Source organism: Sycon ciliatum, chromosome 9 (assembly GCF_964019385.1).
Source record: "Sycon ciliatum chromosome 9, ocSycCili1.1, whole genome shotgun sequence".
Taxonomy (NCBI): domain Eukaryota; kingdom Metazoa; phylum Porifera; class Calcarea; order Leucosolenida; family Sycettidae; genus Sycon; species Sycon ciliatum.
In genome coordinates, this window is record NC_088651.1 from 859,938 (window position 1) to 875,068 (window position 15,131).

General features: G+C 49.5%; 1 protein-coding gene and 3 non-coding genes across 4 annotated transcripts in view; all 4 read right to left on the reverse strand.

Moving 5' to 3' along the window:
* LOC135824438 (tubulin-specific chaperone D-like) overlaps nucleotides 1-15,131 on the reverse strand; it is an 83,266-nt gene that overhangs the window by 63,792 nt on the left and 4,343 nt on the right. Inside the window, exons 3-10 of the mRNA XM_065337177.1 lie at nucleotides 13,858-14,057; nucleotides 12,776-12,949; nucleotides 8,855-8,910; nucleotides 6,813-6,913; nucleotides 4,503-4,678; nucleotides 2,156-2,357; nucleotides 775-835; nucleotides 230-304 (exon numbers count right to left, since the gene is read on the reverse strand). Coding sequence (XP_065193249.1) covers nucleotides 230-304; nucleotides 775-835; nucleotides 2,156-2,357; nucleotides 4,503-4,678; nucleotides 6,813-6,913; nucleotides 8,855-8,910; nucleotides 12,776-12,949; nucleotides 13,858-14,057 — 1,045 coding nt within the window. The remainder of the gene's footprint in view (nucleotides 1-229; nucleotides 305-774; nucleotides 836-2,155; nucleotides 2,358-4,502; nucleotides 4,679-6,812; nucleotides 6,914-8,854; nucleotides 8,911-12,775; nucleotides 12,950-13,857; nucleotides 14,058-15,131) is intronic.
* Nucleotides 3,462-3,534, reverse strand: Trnar-ucg (transfer RNA arginine (anticodon UCG)). Its single transcript has one exon. It is a non-coding gene; the product is annotated as a tRNA-Arg (tRNA).
* Nucleotides 6,402-6,500, reverse strand: Trnay-gua (transfer RNA tyrosine (anticodon GUA)). Its single transcript has 2 exons — nucleotides 6,464-6,500; nucleotides 6,402-6,437 (listed from the first exon to the last, which is right to left on the reverse strand). It is a non-coding gene; the product is annotated as a tRNA-Tyr (tRNA).
* Trnay-gua (transfer RNA tyrosine (anticodon GUA)) lies at nucleotides 12,607-12,705 on the reverse strand. The gene is made up of 2 exons: nucleotides 12,669-12,705; nucleotides 12,607-12,642 (listed from the first exon to the last, which is right to left on the reverse strand). It is a non-coding gene; the product is annotated as a tRNA-Tyr (tRNA).

The following is a 15,131-nucleotide window of genomic DNA, read 5'->3' on the forward strand; positions in this document are numbered from 1 at the left end:
TCGTGCGTGCGTGCGTGCGTGTGTGTGTGTGTGTGTGTGTGTGTGTGTGCGTTCTACACTCTGGATAGAAATATTTTTATTATTATCTACAAGTACTGATCACAACACTGTCACGTCATAGCTGTGCACTCGCTGTGCACTGCACTCGATGTACTACACAATGAAGAATTCATGCATGACATCACATAGGTGACATCATGCACTCACATCGGTGACGTCATGCACTCACCTGAACAAGCTGAGAAGAAACGCAACAACCTCATCTCCAAAACTCTTCGGCAAGCGAGCCGCGATGCGTCCCACACTATACACACATACAATACACACAGGGAAAAGGACACCCATGTCCACGTCTTGTACACACGGATCACCTGTAAGAAATGAACCCAGAGCGACCACGAACCCACCTCGCCACTGCCAGCACCAGCACCAGCACAACATGCAGCACCATTACCCAAACTCTCACCAGCAGCATCACCAGCACCAGCCCCAGCACCAGCACCCCAACTCTCACCAGCACTGACCCTCACCCTCACCGCCAGCAGCAGCACCAGTACCACCATCAGCACCAGTACCCACACCAGCAGCAGCAGCAGCAGCACCTACACCACCATCACCAGCAGCACCATCACCAGCAGCACCATCACCACCACCAGCAGCACCACCACCAGCAGCACCATCACCATCACCACCACCATGCTCAGCATCAGCACCAGCACCACCAGCACAAAGCAGGATGGCTATCCAAGCACCGTGTCCTCCATCTCAACTCACCCTTTCGCTGCAGACCACCGTACCACTGTGTCCTTATCGCACAAGCTGGTCCAAATCGTCTCTACCACAGGGACACAAAACAGGCCATGCAACAATCAGGACTAGCTACAAGATGATTGCACACTGACAATTGTCTACTGCAAAACCTATGTACGGCGCTATAAGCCTATCACTTTCACCACCACCACCACCACCACTCTTACGCCCACTCTCTCTCTCTTGCTACCTCACTATAACTTTCACCACCACCACTCTCACGCCCACTCTCTTCCCTTGCTACCTCACTCACTGCATACATCACCATCTGATCCTTTAGTTATTACACACACACACACACACACACACACACACACACACACACACACACACACACACACACACACACACACACACACACACACACACACATACCGGTAGTTTCCCCTTTTCAATCCATTTTTCAATATTCGCAGGCTTTACTTACTGCGGCCATCCATTATAACCGCACATCCTCACAACACTCCGTAACCTGTTGGTCCCTGGCTGAGCGTGCAACACGCAGCGCACATCGCATACATCCAAACTTGAATTTTTCAATCTATCAATTTCCGTGGAAAACATGCATTTTCTTCACTTTGCCTCAATTTTCAGTGAATTCGTGAGCCCACCCTGTACAGATATTCATGCATGGTGTGTTCTGTGCACTGCTATGTGTACTTCGTGTACGTCTTGGTGTACACGAAGTGCGTGGCTGTGATCTTTTGTCCCCAGGGCCAAACTTTGACATCGCACTGCTGTTCGCGCTTCGAAATTCCTTGCTATGTCCTCCATTCACGTTTTTGTGGTCCATAACTATGGTTGCAAGATACTGCAGTTTCCGCAAATTTACTATATCTGGCTCACATTTGTCACTGTTTTCGCCCGCAATTTCTTGCGCATATTTCCGAATTTTTCCCCGCAATTTTCCAGGGGGCCAGCTCTGTGAACAACATCAGGCAGCTGCGATGTACGAGATCAGCGCTGCAATAGATTTTAGTAGGGGTGTCAACGAGTAGTAGGGTACCCGTGTTACCCGTAATTTGATCGGGTAGTAGGGTAGCAATTTGCTCCTGAGAACCCGATCGGGTAGTTGGAGTATGGTGGTGTTGCAACAGTGCATGTAAACAGCATGGCTACGTGCTACTGTACACTTTCTATGTAGCGCAAGTGCACACACTCACAGTACAAAACTGCGTCAAAAAATACCCGATCGGGTACCCGTGCTACCCGGATAAAAATACCCGGACCTGTTACCCGACCAAACCCCTACCCGTTGCAGCCTAAGTTTTTAGCATGTATTGTCAGGTCGAAATCGACCTACCGGCAACAAAGGGTTAAAACTTAAAACGGTCTCTGGACTTACCGAGAATGCTCTCGATCACTTCCGGCACGTCGAACTCGTCCTCCTCGTCCTGACCGGCCTGGGCAGAAGAGGATGCCGCCGCCTCGACACCATCACCACCACCGCCGCCGTTGTCCTGGCCAAGGTTGAGCAGTAGCGAGCGACTGCCGCGTTGATAGCGCCAGGCACACACACGCGTCGGCAGTAGGATCAGACCAACCCGCTGTGTGTAACAGGAGAGAGTCAACCGACGCGTTGTAGATACAATACGGGAAGAAGAAAGGGCACAGATACAAAGACAAACTACTATGGCGGAAAGACAACATGCTTCGGGGAGGAGGGAGAGCATACTCATACAATTTACAAACTTCAGTACAGTAAAACCTGTCAAGGAGACCACTCTGTCAAGGAGACCACTCTGATAAGGCGACCACCTGTCCTAGAGGACCACTACAACTTAGATCAAGGGGTGTTATTTCCAGTCAAATGACCTTGGATAAGGATAAGGAGACCACCTGTACATGGGACCACATTTTGAAGGTCCCTTGAGCGGTCGCCTTAGACGGGTTTCACTGTATATCGTAAATGTTCTTCTGGGGGACATAAGCATATGTAGTGTACTTTTTTTTTCGTTTTCAGCTGCGGCACTGTGTATCCAAGGCCAACCGACTGGAACGGCACAGTACTGTTGGGCGCCGACGAACGACAAGATTTCACCAGGCACTGCACACCCATCTGTACATGGTGGATCAGCCACACACAGCTACCGTAAGTCTACAAATGTTCAGCCCATTCAAATTTCGGCCTCCCAGGGCTAAACCCATTTCGGCCTCCCAGGGCTAAACCCATTTCGGCCTCCCAGGGCTAAACCCATTTCGGCCTCCCAGGGCTAAACCCATTTCGGCTGCATCAAATTTTCGACCTGTACTGCTGCCGCCTGTGTACACTGTCACACTGAACCTTGCAAAACAAAATTCCGGCCAAACATGACCAGGCCGGATCGGCCAAGAGCGCAATGTGGCGGTGTGGTGTATTGGATTCCATAATGGCCAGGCCGTCGCTACTTCTTCTCAAGGCCGAAAATAGCCAAAAATAAATACGCGCCGAATATTTGTTGGCTTTAATACAGTACATGAAAAATAAGAACGGTGTAGGCTACGGAGCCCCCAGTTCTTTGGCACCAGACAGTACTGTGTACGCAGAGTTCTCAAAAAGAAGTATTTTATATCAAAACAGAAAGGTACGTTATAACCAGTGCACTTCATCCGGAACCAATTCACTGGACATACAAGAAACGCACAAAAGAGAAAGAAAAAAAAAAAGAGATCGACCACGATGGGACTCGAACCCACAATCTTCTGATTCGAAGTCAGACGCCGTATCCATTGGGCCACGCGGTCCTCGATGAATGCAATGGAGGCACGGTGAGACTTGATACGACTCTCACCCACTCCAGGTGACTCCGCAGACGACAACAATGACAACAGCATAGTTGACTTCCCTTTTTAGCGGTCACGCTGGGAATGAGCACAGTCCGTAACTAGGAATTGCTCGCAACTCAGAACGTAAAGAAGACTCTAGAGGGGTAAGAAAGAAAGGTGTCCGGTAGAGCCTCTGAGGGGATGGGGGGCAGATCTAGGGAGTCCGATTTAGGGTGCGTTCAGATTACCGAGAAACCGGGAACGGCGATAAACTGCGATGGACATTCGCACTACTAAAGCCCAAGAGCAAGCCGCCGACTAATGTCAGACCGGGACTTTGAACAGGGGCGTCACACACGGTACGAGCAGTGCGACCAGTACCAGCATGGTCGTACTACACTTTTTGTCCGAGGCGGTCCACCCAAATCCATCCAAAATCAATAAAAGAGCACTAAAACGCCCCCTTTAATATATGGCCTATTGGCTGAAAAATCCGAATTTTTCTCCCCGGGGACCCCCCCTCCCCGGAGGTCGTACCATCCCCCACTGCCCTGTGACCCCCACCCCACTGCCCTGTGACACCCCTGTTGTAGAACACGGCGAGCTCCAAGACTGAAGATTTGGAAGAAATCGAACGTCCTAGGAAAGTACCGCGCCTACAACGGTGAAGGAAACTCCTACTCCCCGGAAACCAAGCACATGAAGTGGTGACCTAGCCATGATCAGCAGAAGATACCAGGTGTTCAGAATCTAAAGAGCTGGGATCCACTTTGAAAGGTCACTTTACTATGATGGAGCCAGTTGGTGGGTTTGGAGCTCCTGCACCAGAATCCCTTTCCTTTAGAATAGAAAAAAAGATTGGCCAGCAGATCACTTGTTCTGTTCTCTGCGTGTGCCGGTGGTGATAGAGACATCAGAAAACAACGACACAAAGCAGTGCATCTCACCTGGACCAGCTTGACAGCCAGCTTCCTGAGCAGTGTGTTGCTGCTGTTGAGCAGCTGTGAGCCAGTAACACTGTGGTATGTACTCTCGCTGTACTCAAGCAAGTCCTCACGCCGGCCATGCTTGAACAGTGCAGACAATGTGGACAGTGCCCCGGCCACAGACGTACCAGCATATCCTGCATGGGAGAGTGGAAGAGAGTGAGAGTGAATGAGAGAGAGAGAGAGAGAGAGAGAGAGAGAGAGAGAGAGAGAGAGAGAGAGAGAGAGAGAGAGAGAGAGAGAGAGAGAGAGAGAGTGTCGCTTCCTCCATTTTGTGTTTTACTGAATTTCTCTTCACCATCACCGAAGTGCGACGCGAATTCACAAAATACCATTCACAGAAGAAGTCAGCGATGCAACATCGCCTCGCTGATGTGCCTCAAAGCACAAAACGAAGGTGCACAACACCATGGTATGCCCGTTGCCGGGTACAACTTGCACAAATTTACAAGTAACTCTTTGACCTAGCGGACAGCTTTTCGCTACAAAGACGGTCCAATTTGAAATCGCAATTTGAAATCGCATCAAAAGAAGAAGTCGAGCCAAGCTCAACTTCTCCTGCAATGCGCCAGTTATGATGGTTGGGTAAGCTGCGTGATGTGTGAGATTTGGGGATTGCCCCGGTTTCGCGGGCGTCACACCGCGCAGCGCATGCCAACACATGCTTCGGCGAATCCCGCTTAAAACACGTCTGCTTTCTCGCAGGACGGAATGTACAGTTGCGCTCACTGAAATCCGACCCAATGTGCAAAGACGGCGCTCTCAACTTGCAATGCCCTTGACCTTGCCCTGGAAGTGGTACGAATGTTGCTGGACGTACACATATACAAGTACAGCGATGTAATCGGAACTGGTGGTGCAGGGCGTCAGTTTTGCACTTTAGGTCGGAACGCAACTGTAGAAGCTTCTGCAGACATACATTGTACCAAGAGTCCATAACCCCCCAGAGTGTGCAACTCCAGGTTGGGGTCTGGCGCAACGAAATCCAAACATTGCGTCATCCGGTCCCCGGGCAAGCATGGGCGGATGGGGCCATGTGCATATCTGGTACATCCGGCGGGGGTTCCAAGTAACTTAGTTGAAGGTTGCTTTGAAGCAAGCCACGGAAGTGTCACGTAAAACGTTTGCTCCACGGGCTATGCAGTGTCAGCAGAACGGCTTTGATTTCACAGTCACAGAATTTTATATTTGAAGAGAGTTTCTCTGCTCGTTGTCTGAAAAGCTTGTATTGGGAGAGTTCGTGACTCCGGGATAGCAAGAATAGGCATGGATATAGATTTACAAGATTGCATGTGAGAAGCACAGACTTCGAGCAATAAATCTCTATCCAGGTGCTGGAAGAATTAACAATTTGCAACACTCGACAATCGAGAAGAAAATGAGGAGCCCAGATCGAGCAAAAACTGACGAATATCGTCCACAGAGACACTGCACTCCGGCGACAATGGGGAGCGCTTTGCTTTAGGTTCAACAGTGGCCATTGTTCTTCTCTTATCGGAGAGACACTCAAAAGAGAAAACTGTTCGACAACTCTAAAATAATTCTTTGTGTACTTGAGCCTTTCCAGGCGTGTTACGTACAATACCTGGCCGTGGATTCGTAAAGAAAGACCCCAAATTGGGCAAACGGGCGAAGTAGGTCCGGGCCAAACTTCCCATTTCGTCATAGCTACTCACTACATGACGTATGAAGTTTGGATTTCGTTGCGGCACTGATTTGTGCTGAGAAGGATCACGAGTTGCACACTCCGGGGGGTTATGGACTCTTGATTGTACATACATTGTGAGTGCTACATCCACTAGCATTCTCGGTCAGAACTCAAAAGAACACTAAAAAATCAAGAAGAAAAAAACAAAAAAATCCTTCGAGTCGGATTCGAACCAGCGACCTAAAGATGACTGCACATCCCAGTGATGCGCACACTACAGTCTTCCGCTCTACCAACTGAGCTATCGAAGGGGATGGAGATTACCACCGCAGTACTAACTGAGCTATCGAAGGGGAACGAGACGCTGTGCGCTCCGCCCTGCTAACCGAACTATCGCAGCAGACAAACAAAGCGGTCAGCAAAACCACAACAGACTACAATAGTCACCTGACAGGGGCGTCGGAAGGTATTTTAGTGTGGTACGGTCAGCCATCTGAAGTACATTTCACTCGTGGGGGAGATGTGGCTGAGCCGAAAATTTTGGATCCCAGATCAGTGTATTTCATTGATTAACGGGGTACCTGGGGGAAAAAGTGCCACGGTCAATACCGTAGTGACCGTACCGTGTCCAACGCCCCTGCCTGAGCTGGCAACGATAGACGTGTGTAGCCAGGCAACAGTGGACGCTAGGTGCAACGGCCGAACGTCTGGACGAGATATGAACCTGCAAACAACAAACAAAACACACACACACACGTACACACACACACACATTCACGCACACACATGTACACATACAGGCACAAGCATGGAGATGCAGACCAGACAGACAAGACACGGAGACCACGCACGCGTGCGGGCGCACACACACGCACACACACACACACACACACACACACACACACACACACACATACACACACATACACACCTTTGACCTTTGACGCCCCATCTCCAGTGGAGATGATAGGCTACTGAGTTGGGCAGTACTTGATGTGACGCTTCAAATCGCCACTTCTCCTAAACGCTCTGCCGCATGCGCAAGGAAGCGTGGAGGTTGTGGACAGCTTTACCTATCTTGGCAGTGTCCTGAGTGCAGACGGTGCTCTGGACAAGGAGCTCACCTCCCGTCTTGCCAAGGCCTCTCGTGCTTTTGGCGCTCTCCAAAAGCCAATCTTCGGGTGTAGCGGCCTATCCATTAAGTCTAAGCGTCTTGTCTACAAGGCCATTGTCCTCCCTACCCTCTTCTATGGAGCAGAGACTTGGCCCATGAAGGCCCGGCAGATGAATCGCCTGAATCTGTTTCATCGCTCATGCGTCCGTTCCATCTTGGGAGTCTCAAGGAGCGATCAGCACTCCCGTCATCTAAATACTGCTGATCTAGCCCAGAGAGCGCGTCTTCCTGAGGACATTGGCGCTCTCCTGCGTGAGTACCGTCTGCGTTGGCTGGGTCATGTTGCCCGTATGGACGCGGCCCGGATTCCTCAACAAGTGTTGTTTGGTGAGCTCGAAGCAACCAGACCACGGCATGGGCCAAAGAAGCGTTGGCGAGACACGATTGTCGGTGATCTGCGCTCGCTGGATATTCCGGAGTCCGAGTGGTATCGGCTCGCACAAGATCGCCCGGAATGGCGCAGGCGGGTTCATCAACATCGTCTTCCTCCCCCGGCACCGAAGGACTTTCATTGCGCATGCGGCACATACACACACACACACACACACATACACATACACACACCACATTCACACACAGAATCGACACACAATCTAGACAGGTCCAGCATATCGGTTACCGTCCTTATCACCTGAAAATTCCAACAGAGCTCTCACTAACACAGCAGAACCTGGACTACGGGTCAGACACCCAGGCAGACAGACACCCACCCAGACAGACACCCAGGCAGACACACGCCCAGGCGGACAGACGCCCAGGCAGACACATGCCCACCCAGACAACACCCAGGCAGACAGACACCCAGGCAGACAGACAACCAGGCAGACAGACATCCAGGAAGACAGACGCCCAGGAAGACAGACACCCAGGAAGACAGACGCCCAGGCAGACAGACAGACCCCCCCCCCCCCCCCACACACACACACAGCTCACTCTTAAGGTGCGTTCTTAAATCCTCTCGGAATAGTTGGAGACTCCGAAAAGTTCGAGAGCTGTTCTTATATCCTCTCCGAATTTTAGGAGGCTCCCCAAAGCTCTCCAAGCTTCAGAGGTGGTTGAAACTTGGAGATTCCCACGGTTTGGGATCAGCGCATGCGAACTAGGCCAAAAGCCACGTGTTGATCATGAGTATACGCATTTCCCTTTTGGCATACGTACAGCGCATACTATATTCGTGGCACTCAAGATCGCGGCCCCTTTGGCGCTTCATATTGCTTGACATTTGCAAGATATCTCTGAATTCTTCGAGACCCGTTCTTTGATTATACCAGTTTCTTCGACTTCGGTTTTCTTCTTCTCCGAGAAGCTAGAGAATACAAGAACGCACCCTAACACTAACGCCTAGTCTTGCAGAAAGTAAACTCCAATTTCACCAATCTCAGGCAATCAGATATCGCTTTGAGTACAGTAAAACCTGCCAAGGTGACAGCTACAGCTACAAGCCCTGCAGACTGAAACTGGATACACTGCAGCCACAATGCAGGCACGTACTTTGCAATAAGCAGTGATGCAGCATCCCTGGACGTGTCTGTGACACTGAGGTACCTCTGTCAAACAAAACACACACACACACGCACACACACACACACATGCACACATACACACACATACACACACATACACACACACATATACACACACACACACACACACACACACACGTACAGGCACAATAGGACACAATGTCAAAACAAGCTAGCTAACTTCAATTGCATTGACACTTTCCACCAAATGCCGCAATGCACATACAACCCATGGTGTGAGAGGGCAGTGAGTGAGCTGTAATAGAAACCCAGCTCAACAGCAACCATCGGGATATATGTTGGAATCTGACAGCAGTCACTGTCACGTCCCACATAGCAGTCACGGTCCCCAAAGTCAGACATACAGCCAAAATCAGTCACACACCCGTCACAGTTTTGCCTCGTTTCAGAAACCAGTTCTGGTGTCCGAAAAACCAGTCACAGAATGCCGCGACTTGCCCTCTTTGCGATCACGCGTGCACAGAGTGAGCATGTGATATGCATGCATGCATGTACAGAGTACAACTAGCACTGCACTAGTAGCGTGACGAAGAGCGGGAAGCAACAAAAGGTAGTTTGCACGTAGATCTACGGACTGCACTAATGACTGAGTCGCGTGACGAAAGGCGGGGGAGTGACAACAGAGCTAGTTTGAAACATGAAAACGGAAAAGCGGTCCCCCTCGATCTGCTGCGCTGAGCTGTAGCTGGTGGGAACGAAATCTGTGGCAAGGGCGTGAGCACCGCCGAAATTCAAGGATCAGAGTCCGGCTACATTTTGGAGCAGGTATGAGGAAGCCAGCGCTGCTGAACTTGTTTTAGTTGTATTTCCATTAGTCTTTTCTGTTCTGGGTCTTGTCAGTACCTCTGGTGCGTTCACGGCTTCGTCACTCAAAGAAAGTCAAACTATTCGAAATTTCCGTTTCGGTACGGCAGAATCCGACGGACCAGTAGCCACCAATGTCAACCCTGACATTGCTGCTCTCACCCAGCTCCTGAAACGGCAGATGGAGACCGCCGCCACCCGCGAGCAACATCTTACGCAGCTAGTGGAGCGAACTTTGAGTAGCATTTCTCAGCCTACACCACCGCAACGTCTACCCCCGCCCCACCGGCACGCGTACCTGCGGCGAGACCAGTTTCGGTCGATCGCCCTCTGTTACTTGCCTCTGCCTCACTCGCAGAGTTTGCCGCCTGGGAAGGTCTTTGGCAGGACTACGCCCGGTGCCAGCACCTGGATTCACAGGACAAAGACACCAGATTTGCAACTGTTCGTCAGTGCCTTGACGAGGACGTCCGGAGATTTCTCCGTGAGGGCACAATTCCTCTGGCCGACAACCACGATGACGATAATCTCATCATATATTCACTTCTCGCTACTCCGCAGCATGATGGACTTCATCTTCAACTTGGTGCAGCAGATCAAGTTCTCTCCGAAGAGGCTTCACTTGTTCGACAGCATCCGGGAGCAAGTGGGTGTTGGATCCTCGGAAGTAAGTGCACCAGCATTGCGAACTCTCTGCGCCACACGCTGGACTGTCAGGCAGGGAGCCGTCAGCAGCATCCTGTCCAATTCCGAGAACCTGCAGGCAGCACTTGAAACAATTAAACAGGGTTCTGACGAATATGCTGCAAAAGGGACGAGGTTTACTTACGAAAATGGAAGCATTCCGAACCTTCTTCTCACTGAAGCTGGGGCATCTAGTGTACTCGGAAGCGGAACAGTTTTCCGCCAATTTGCAGGCGAAGGACGCCACAGTCCAAGAGGCTGTTCGTGGCAGCAGTCTTCTGGTGAAGCATTTGAAGAGCCTTCGCACAGATGCTGCATTTGATAGCTTTTATGAGCAGACACTGCCTGAGCCCAGTAGCCTGACAGCGGGGCCGGTTGCGCCCACACCTCGCAAGAGACCCAGACGTAATGATAATGGTAGCGCACCCTATCAGTTTGCTACTGCCAAAGACGAGTATCGGCATAATATATTTCCTATTGACTACGAGGTGAATAGCAATTTCTGGACATGAAAATAAAATAGAGGCCCACTGGCTGTGTGTTTTACATTTTTCATATCTTTTTGTATCTATTGTATGGCTTAATCCTTCATCTTTCCAAATATGTGACAATTGCTCATGCTGTGATCCCAGAGACTTTATAGCAGGATGTTTTCGACAGGCCATTTTTTTGGCCTAAATTTCAGTGTATCGAATTCTGGACATGAAAGTAAAATAGCGTCAATAGGCATCCTATACTGCACCATTTTTGTTATTTTTTCTATTGGTGGACTGCAGTTGGCCTCTTCACACTTCCAGCTAACAGGTCCAAGACTATACAGCGTCTGAAGTGGAGTGCACATGGGGAAGCCAACAATTCGTCCATTACTTCTTATTTTACTCAAAATTCAAAATTCTCATGCGACATAGTACCACAAAACTCGTTGCAATGCCTCCCAAGAAAAGGCTATCAACAAGGCACCGACACGAGGAGAAACTACAACAGCCCAGCTGTCAACTACAACAAGAAAAAACTTCATCAACCTGACTGACTTGACTCTACACGCGACGAAAAATTATTTTACTCGAAATGTCCAGAAATGTACAATGTCCAGAAATAGCAATTCACCTCGTACTCTCTCATTTTCTCGAGTACAGCTTTATCGAGCCACATTTTTTTTTATTCTATCGCCATCGTAATTGGGCATCAATGCCCACTTGGTTTGCGATGTAAAGTTGTAAACTAAAACTTCAAACATACAAATAAAGTACATGCAGCAGTTGAGGATGGTGGTAGAAGCTACCGCTTGTGGCAGGCAGAATACGATACTCTACCAGGTAGCTAAAAACGAACGTAGCCTTAGGGGGCGTTCGTTTTTGATCTACAGGTTTTGGTAGAAACTACTTCTTCCGGTAGAGGTGTTCGGTTTTTTTCTACTCAAAAGCGTAGATTCTACTTTCCTCTACCAGCTCTACCAGGAAAAAGTGGGTAGAAGCTGGTAGAAGTTGGTAGAGCTGCGGGATTTCCAGCCAGCTCAAGGATTTGTACACAACTCCATACAGAAGAGAAACATTTCACGTACATATCGTGTAAAACTACTAAAGCCGGTAGGACAGCGTTTGTGCCCTTACCTCTACCTTTTACCTCTATCGGTAAAATGACTCCACTCTACTCTACCAGGTAGCTAAAAACGAACGCAGTCTTATACAGTCATCCCTCTCTAATCCGGCACCTTTTGCAACGGCATTTTCTGCTGGATAAACCAGGGTGCTGGATTATCAAATCCTGCCCTCCAACCCGGCCCACCTGTTAACATACATGTTGGTGTCGTACGTCAAAACGTAGGGATTTTCTGTGTCAAACCAAGTACTTTGTGGAATGCATGTCTTTAACATACACATGGGAATATCCTGTGCACTGGCATAGGATGTTCCCACGTGTACGTTACATGTGTTGTGTATGTTGCAATGCTCCCTGACGGTATGCGATGTGCAACTGCTGGATTAGAAAATCAAATTATGTACAGTTTGAGTGATTTGTTGCAGAAAATCGCTGCTGGAGGCGGAATTCAAGTGCCGGATTAAAGCGTAGAAAATGAACTGAAAAATCCGTTTTGCCAGAAAGTGTGCTGCTGGTTTGCAAGGGTACTGGATAAACAAGTGCCGCATTTATAGAGAGGGACGACTGTACTCCAAAAAATACAGGACTGTGGTCAAAATAAAAACAAAAAAATCCTTCGAGCCGGATTCGAACCAGCGACCTAAAGATGACTGCACATCCCAGCGATGCGCACACTACAGTCTTCCGCTCTACCAACTGAGCTATCGAAGGGGACAAGATGTGTGCACAGCTTCGACAATCATAACTGCTGGACCGGCAAGTTTTCAAGTCGAGAACTCACCTTTGCCACATCTAGAATTCGCTCCATGATCGGCAGCTGTCGCCCACCACCGGCTGCTGCAGAGTCAGCGGAATCACTGGCGCCAGACTGCCCCCCGTCAAACAGCTTCATGTCGAACGGAACGAGAGAGATGATGGTCAACCAGAGCAGCAGCACGTAACGTGTCTCCCACGTCTGTAAGTACAAGACAAACAAATTCACAGTTTGCGTGAAACTCGGCTAGAGGGTGGTGGCCTTCCCACGAATAAGGAAAACTCGGTCTCTACGTACAAGACAATAGCAATTCAAAATATCTCGTGGAGATAAAAAAGATTTTCAAGCAATACATGTCACAAGTTTAACACACAAATTGACTGTCACCACCAGGACTTGAACCAGGGACCTTCGCTTGAGGCCAGCGATGCTCCAACCACTGAGCTATGGTGTAGCTGTCATCCCAGCAAAGACCAGTTCGAAGTGCAGGTGCGTAGCCCACATGGAGCACGGGGGGGGGGGGCATGTGTAGCGCCTAAAACCGTCGGCCTACATTGTAGGTTCAGCATGCATAATGACCTTGAATGACATGCACCAGCCATCCTACACATACCGATATGCGGCCGTGCAACCCCCCCCCCCCCCCCCAGGGGGACCAGCTACGCCTCTGAAGTGCGTACGAAAACCAAGAGCCATGTCTAGCTTGCACTCACCTCATGGTCTCTGGGATTCTGTGCATTGAGCAATGCCTGATTTTCAAGATGCACTATCAGCACATAAGCCTGGTTTTAGTGTTGACATACATAGAAATATCTGGCTCAAACAATAGGAGGACAGAGAAATCATCAGAAAACAGTTTTCTGATGATCGCTTAGTGCGTGAAACTCGGAGTAAAAACACTTTCTCTGTCCTCCTATTGTTTGAACCAGCTCTACCTCTCAGTATTGAGCACTCTCTTGGACAGCCTGGAACCTCTCTGTTTTTAGAAATATCTGGTTCGAACTGAAGCCAAGTACTGGTGTCGGCTTCTACGGGAATGCGCCCGGCTTAAATACGCGACATTACGGTACATGTACAGACACCAAGAGCCACGTCGCGCTCACACTCACCTCGTGGTCTCTAGGATTCTGTGCGTTGAGCAGCGCCAACGCCGGCTCTAGATCGGCCACCTCGTGGCTGAGCAGACGCACAATGTACTTGCGTCCGCGCACCTTTGTCAGCTGATACACGTACTTGAATGCCTGGTGGCGTACGGACTCTGTGGACTGCGGCGAGCAGCCATACTCCATCAATATGCGAAGCATGGTCTCTGCAAATGGTAGCAGGAAAGAACGAGACAAAATGAAAACGCTCTCTGGTTACCTTTCCGTGGGCTTTGTTGGAACTTGTTTGTGTTTCAATGAGGGCACAACTTGTCTTGCTGATAGACAAAATGCAGGAAACATTTAGCTAAGTTGCCAACCGGTTTCAGCAGCCACCCGGCCTATGTGTGTATATAGAGCAGGTACACATGTCTCACATGACCATAAAAGGCAGCCATACTCAATCAGTGTATGAAGCATGGTCTCTGCCAATGGTAGCAGAAAAAAAAGAAGAGACGACAAAAATGCAGGTAAAACCTAACTTTCCTAAGCGTTCAGACTACCGATAATAAGTGACGGAATGGGAACGTTTGCAAGGTGATTTGATCACGTGACGTTACTGGCACTTTGCCGGCGGAAACGTTGTACTGCCGCAGTGGAAACAGCATCCCGGCAGTAAAAAGATGCCCAGGCTGGTAGTAAGGGAAAATCCCTCCTCAATGCCGCCGCGGCGAGAGCTGCACAAGTAACATTAGTTTACCGGTAGTGCGAATGTCCTTCATGGCTTATCACCATTCACGGTTTGACAGGGTTCTCGGTAGTTTGAACGTACTCGCAAGGACCGTGGGATGTTATTTCCAGTCAAACGACCCTGGATAAGGAGGCCACCTGCACCCGGGAACTACATTGGTCCTCTGAGCGGTGGTCGGCTTAGACAGATGATGCAACTCAAAGTAATTCAACTCCAAACGTTCACCCCTGAGGCTTCATCGGGAACAAGAAGAAGAATGAACACAAAGCTGACTAACTAGGAGTATACATCAGAAAAACAGTGAAGAACTGGGACCAGCGTGGAAGTTCACACAGAAACCCTGCCGCTAAAAACCAAATGGAACAAATAAGGTGTACCAGAATCACGCAGAAACTCTCACACAAGAGCAGTGGCGCTAAAAATGGAACTAAACCAGCAAGGTGATATGCCACGCCACATCCATGGACGCGAGGTGTAAACAACTAAGACTAAACAAGCCATGTGAGAAGGGAGGGGGACTAGAACGAGCAAAGAATGCAACAAGGGACAT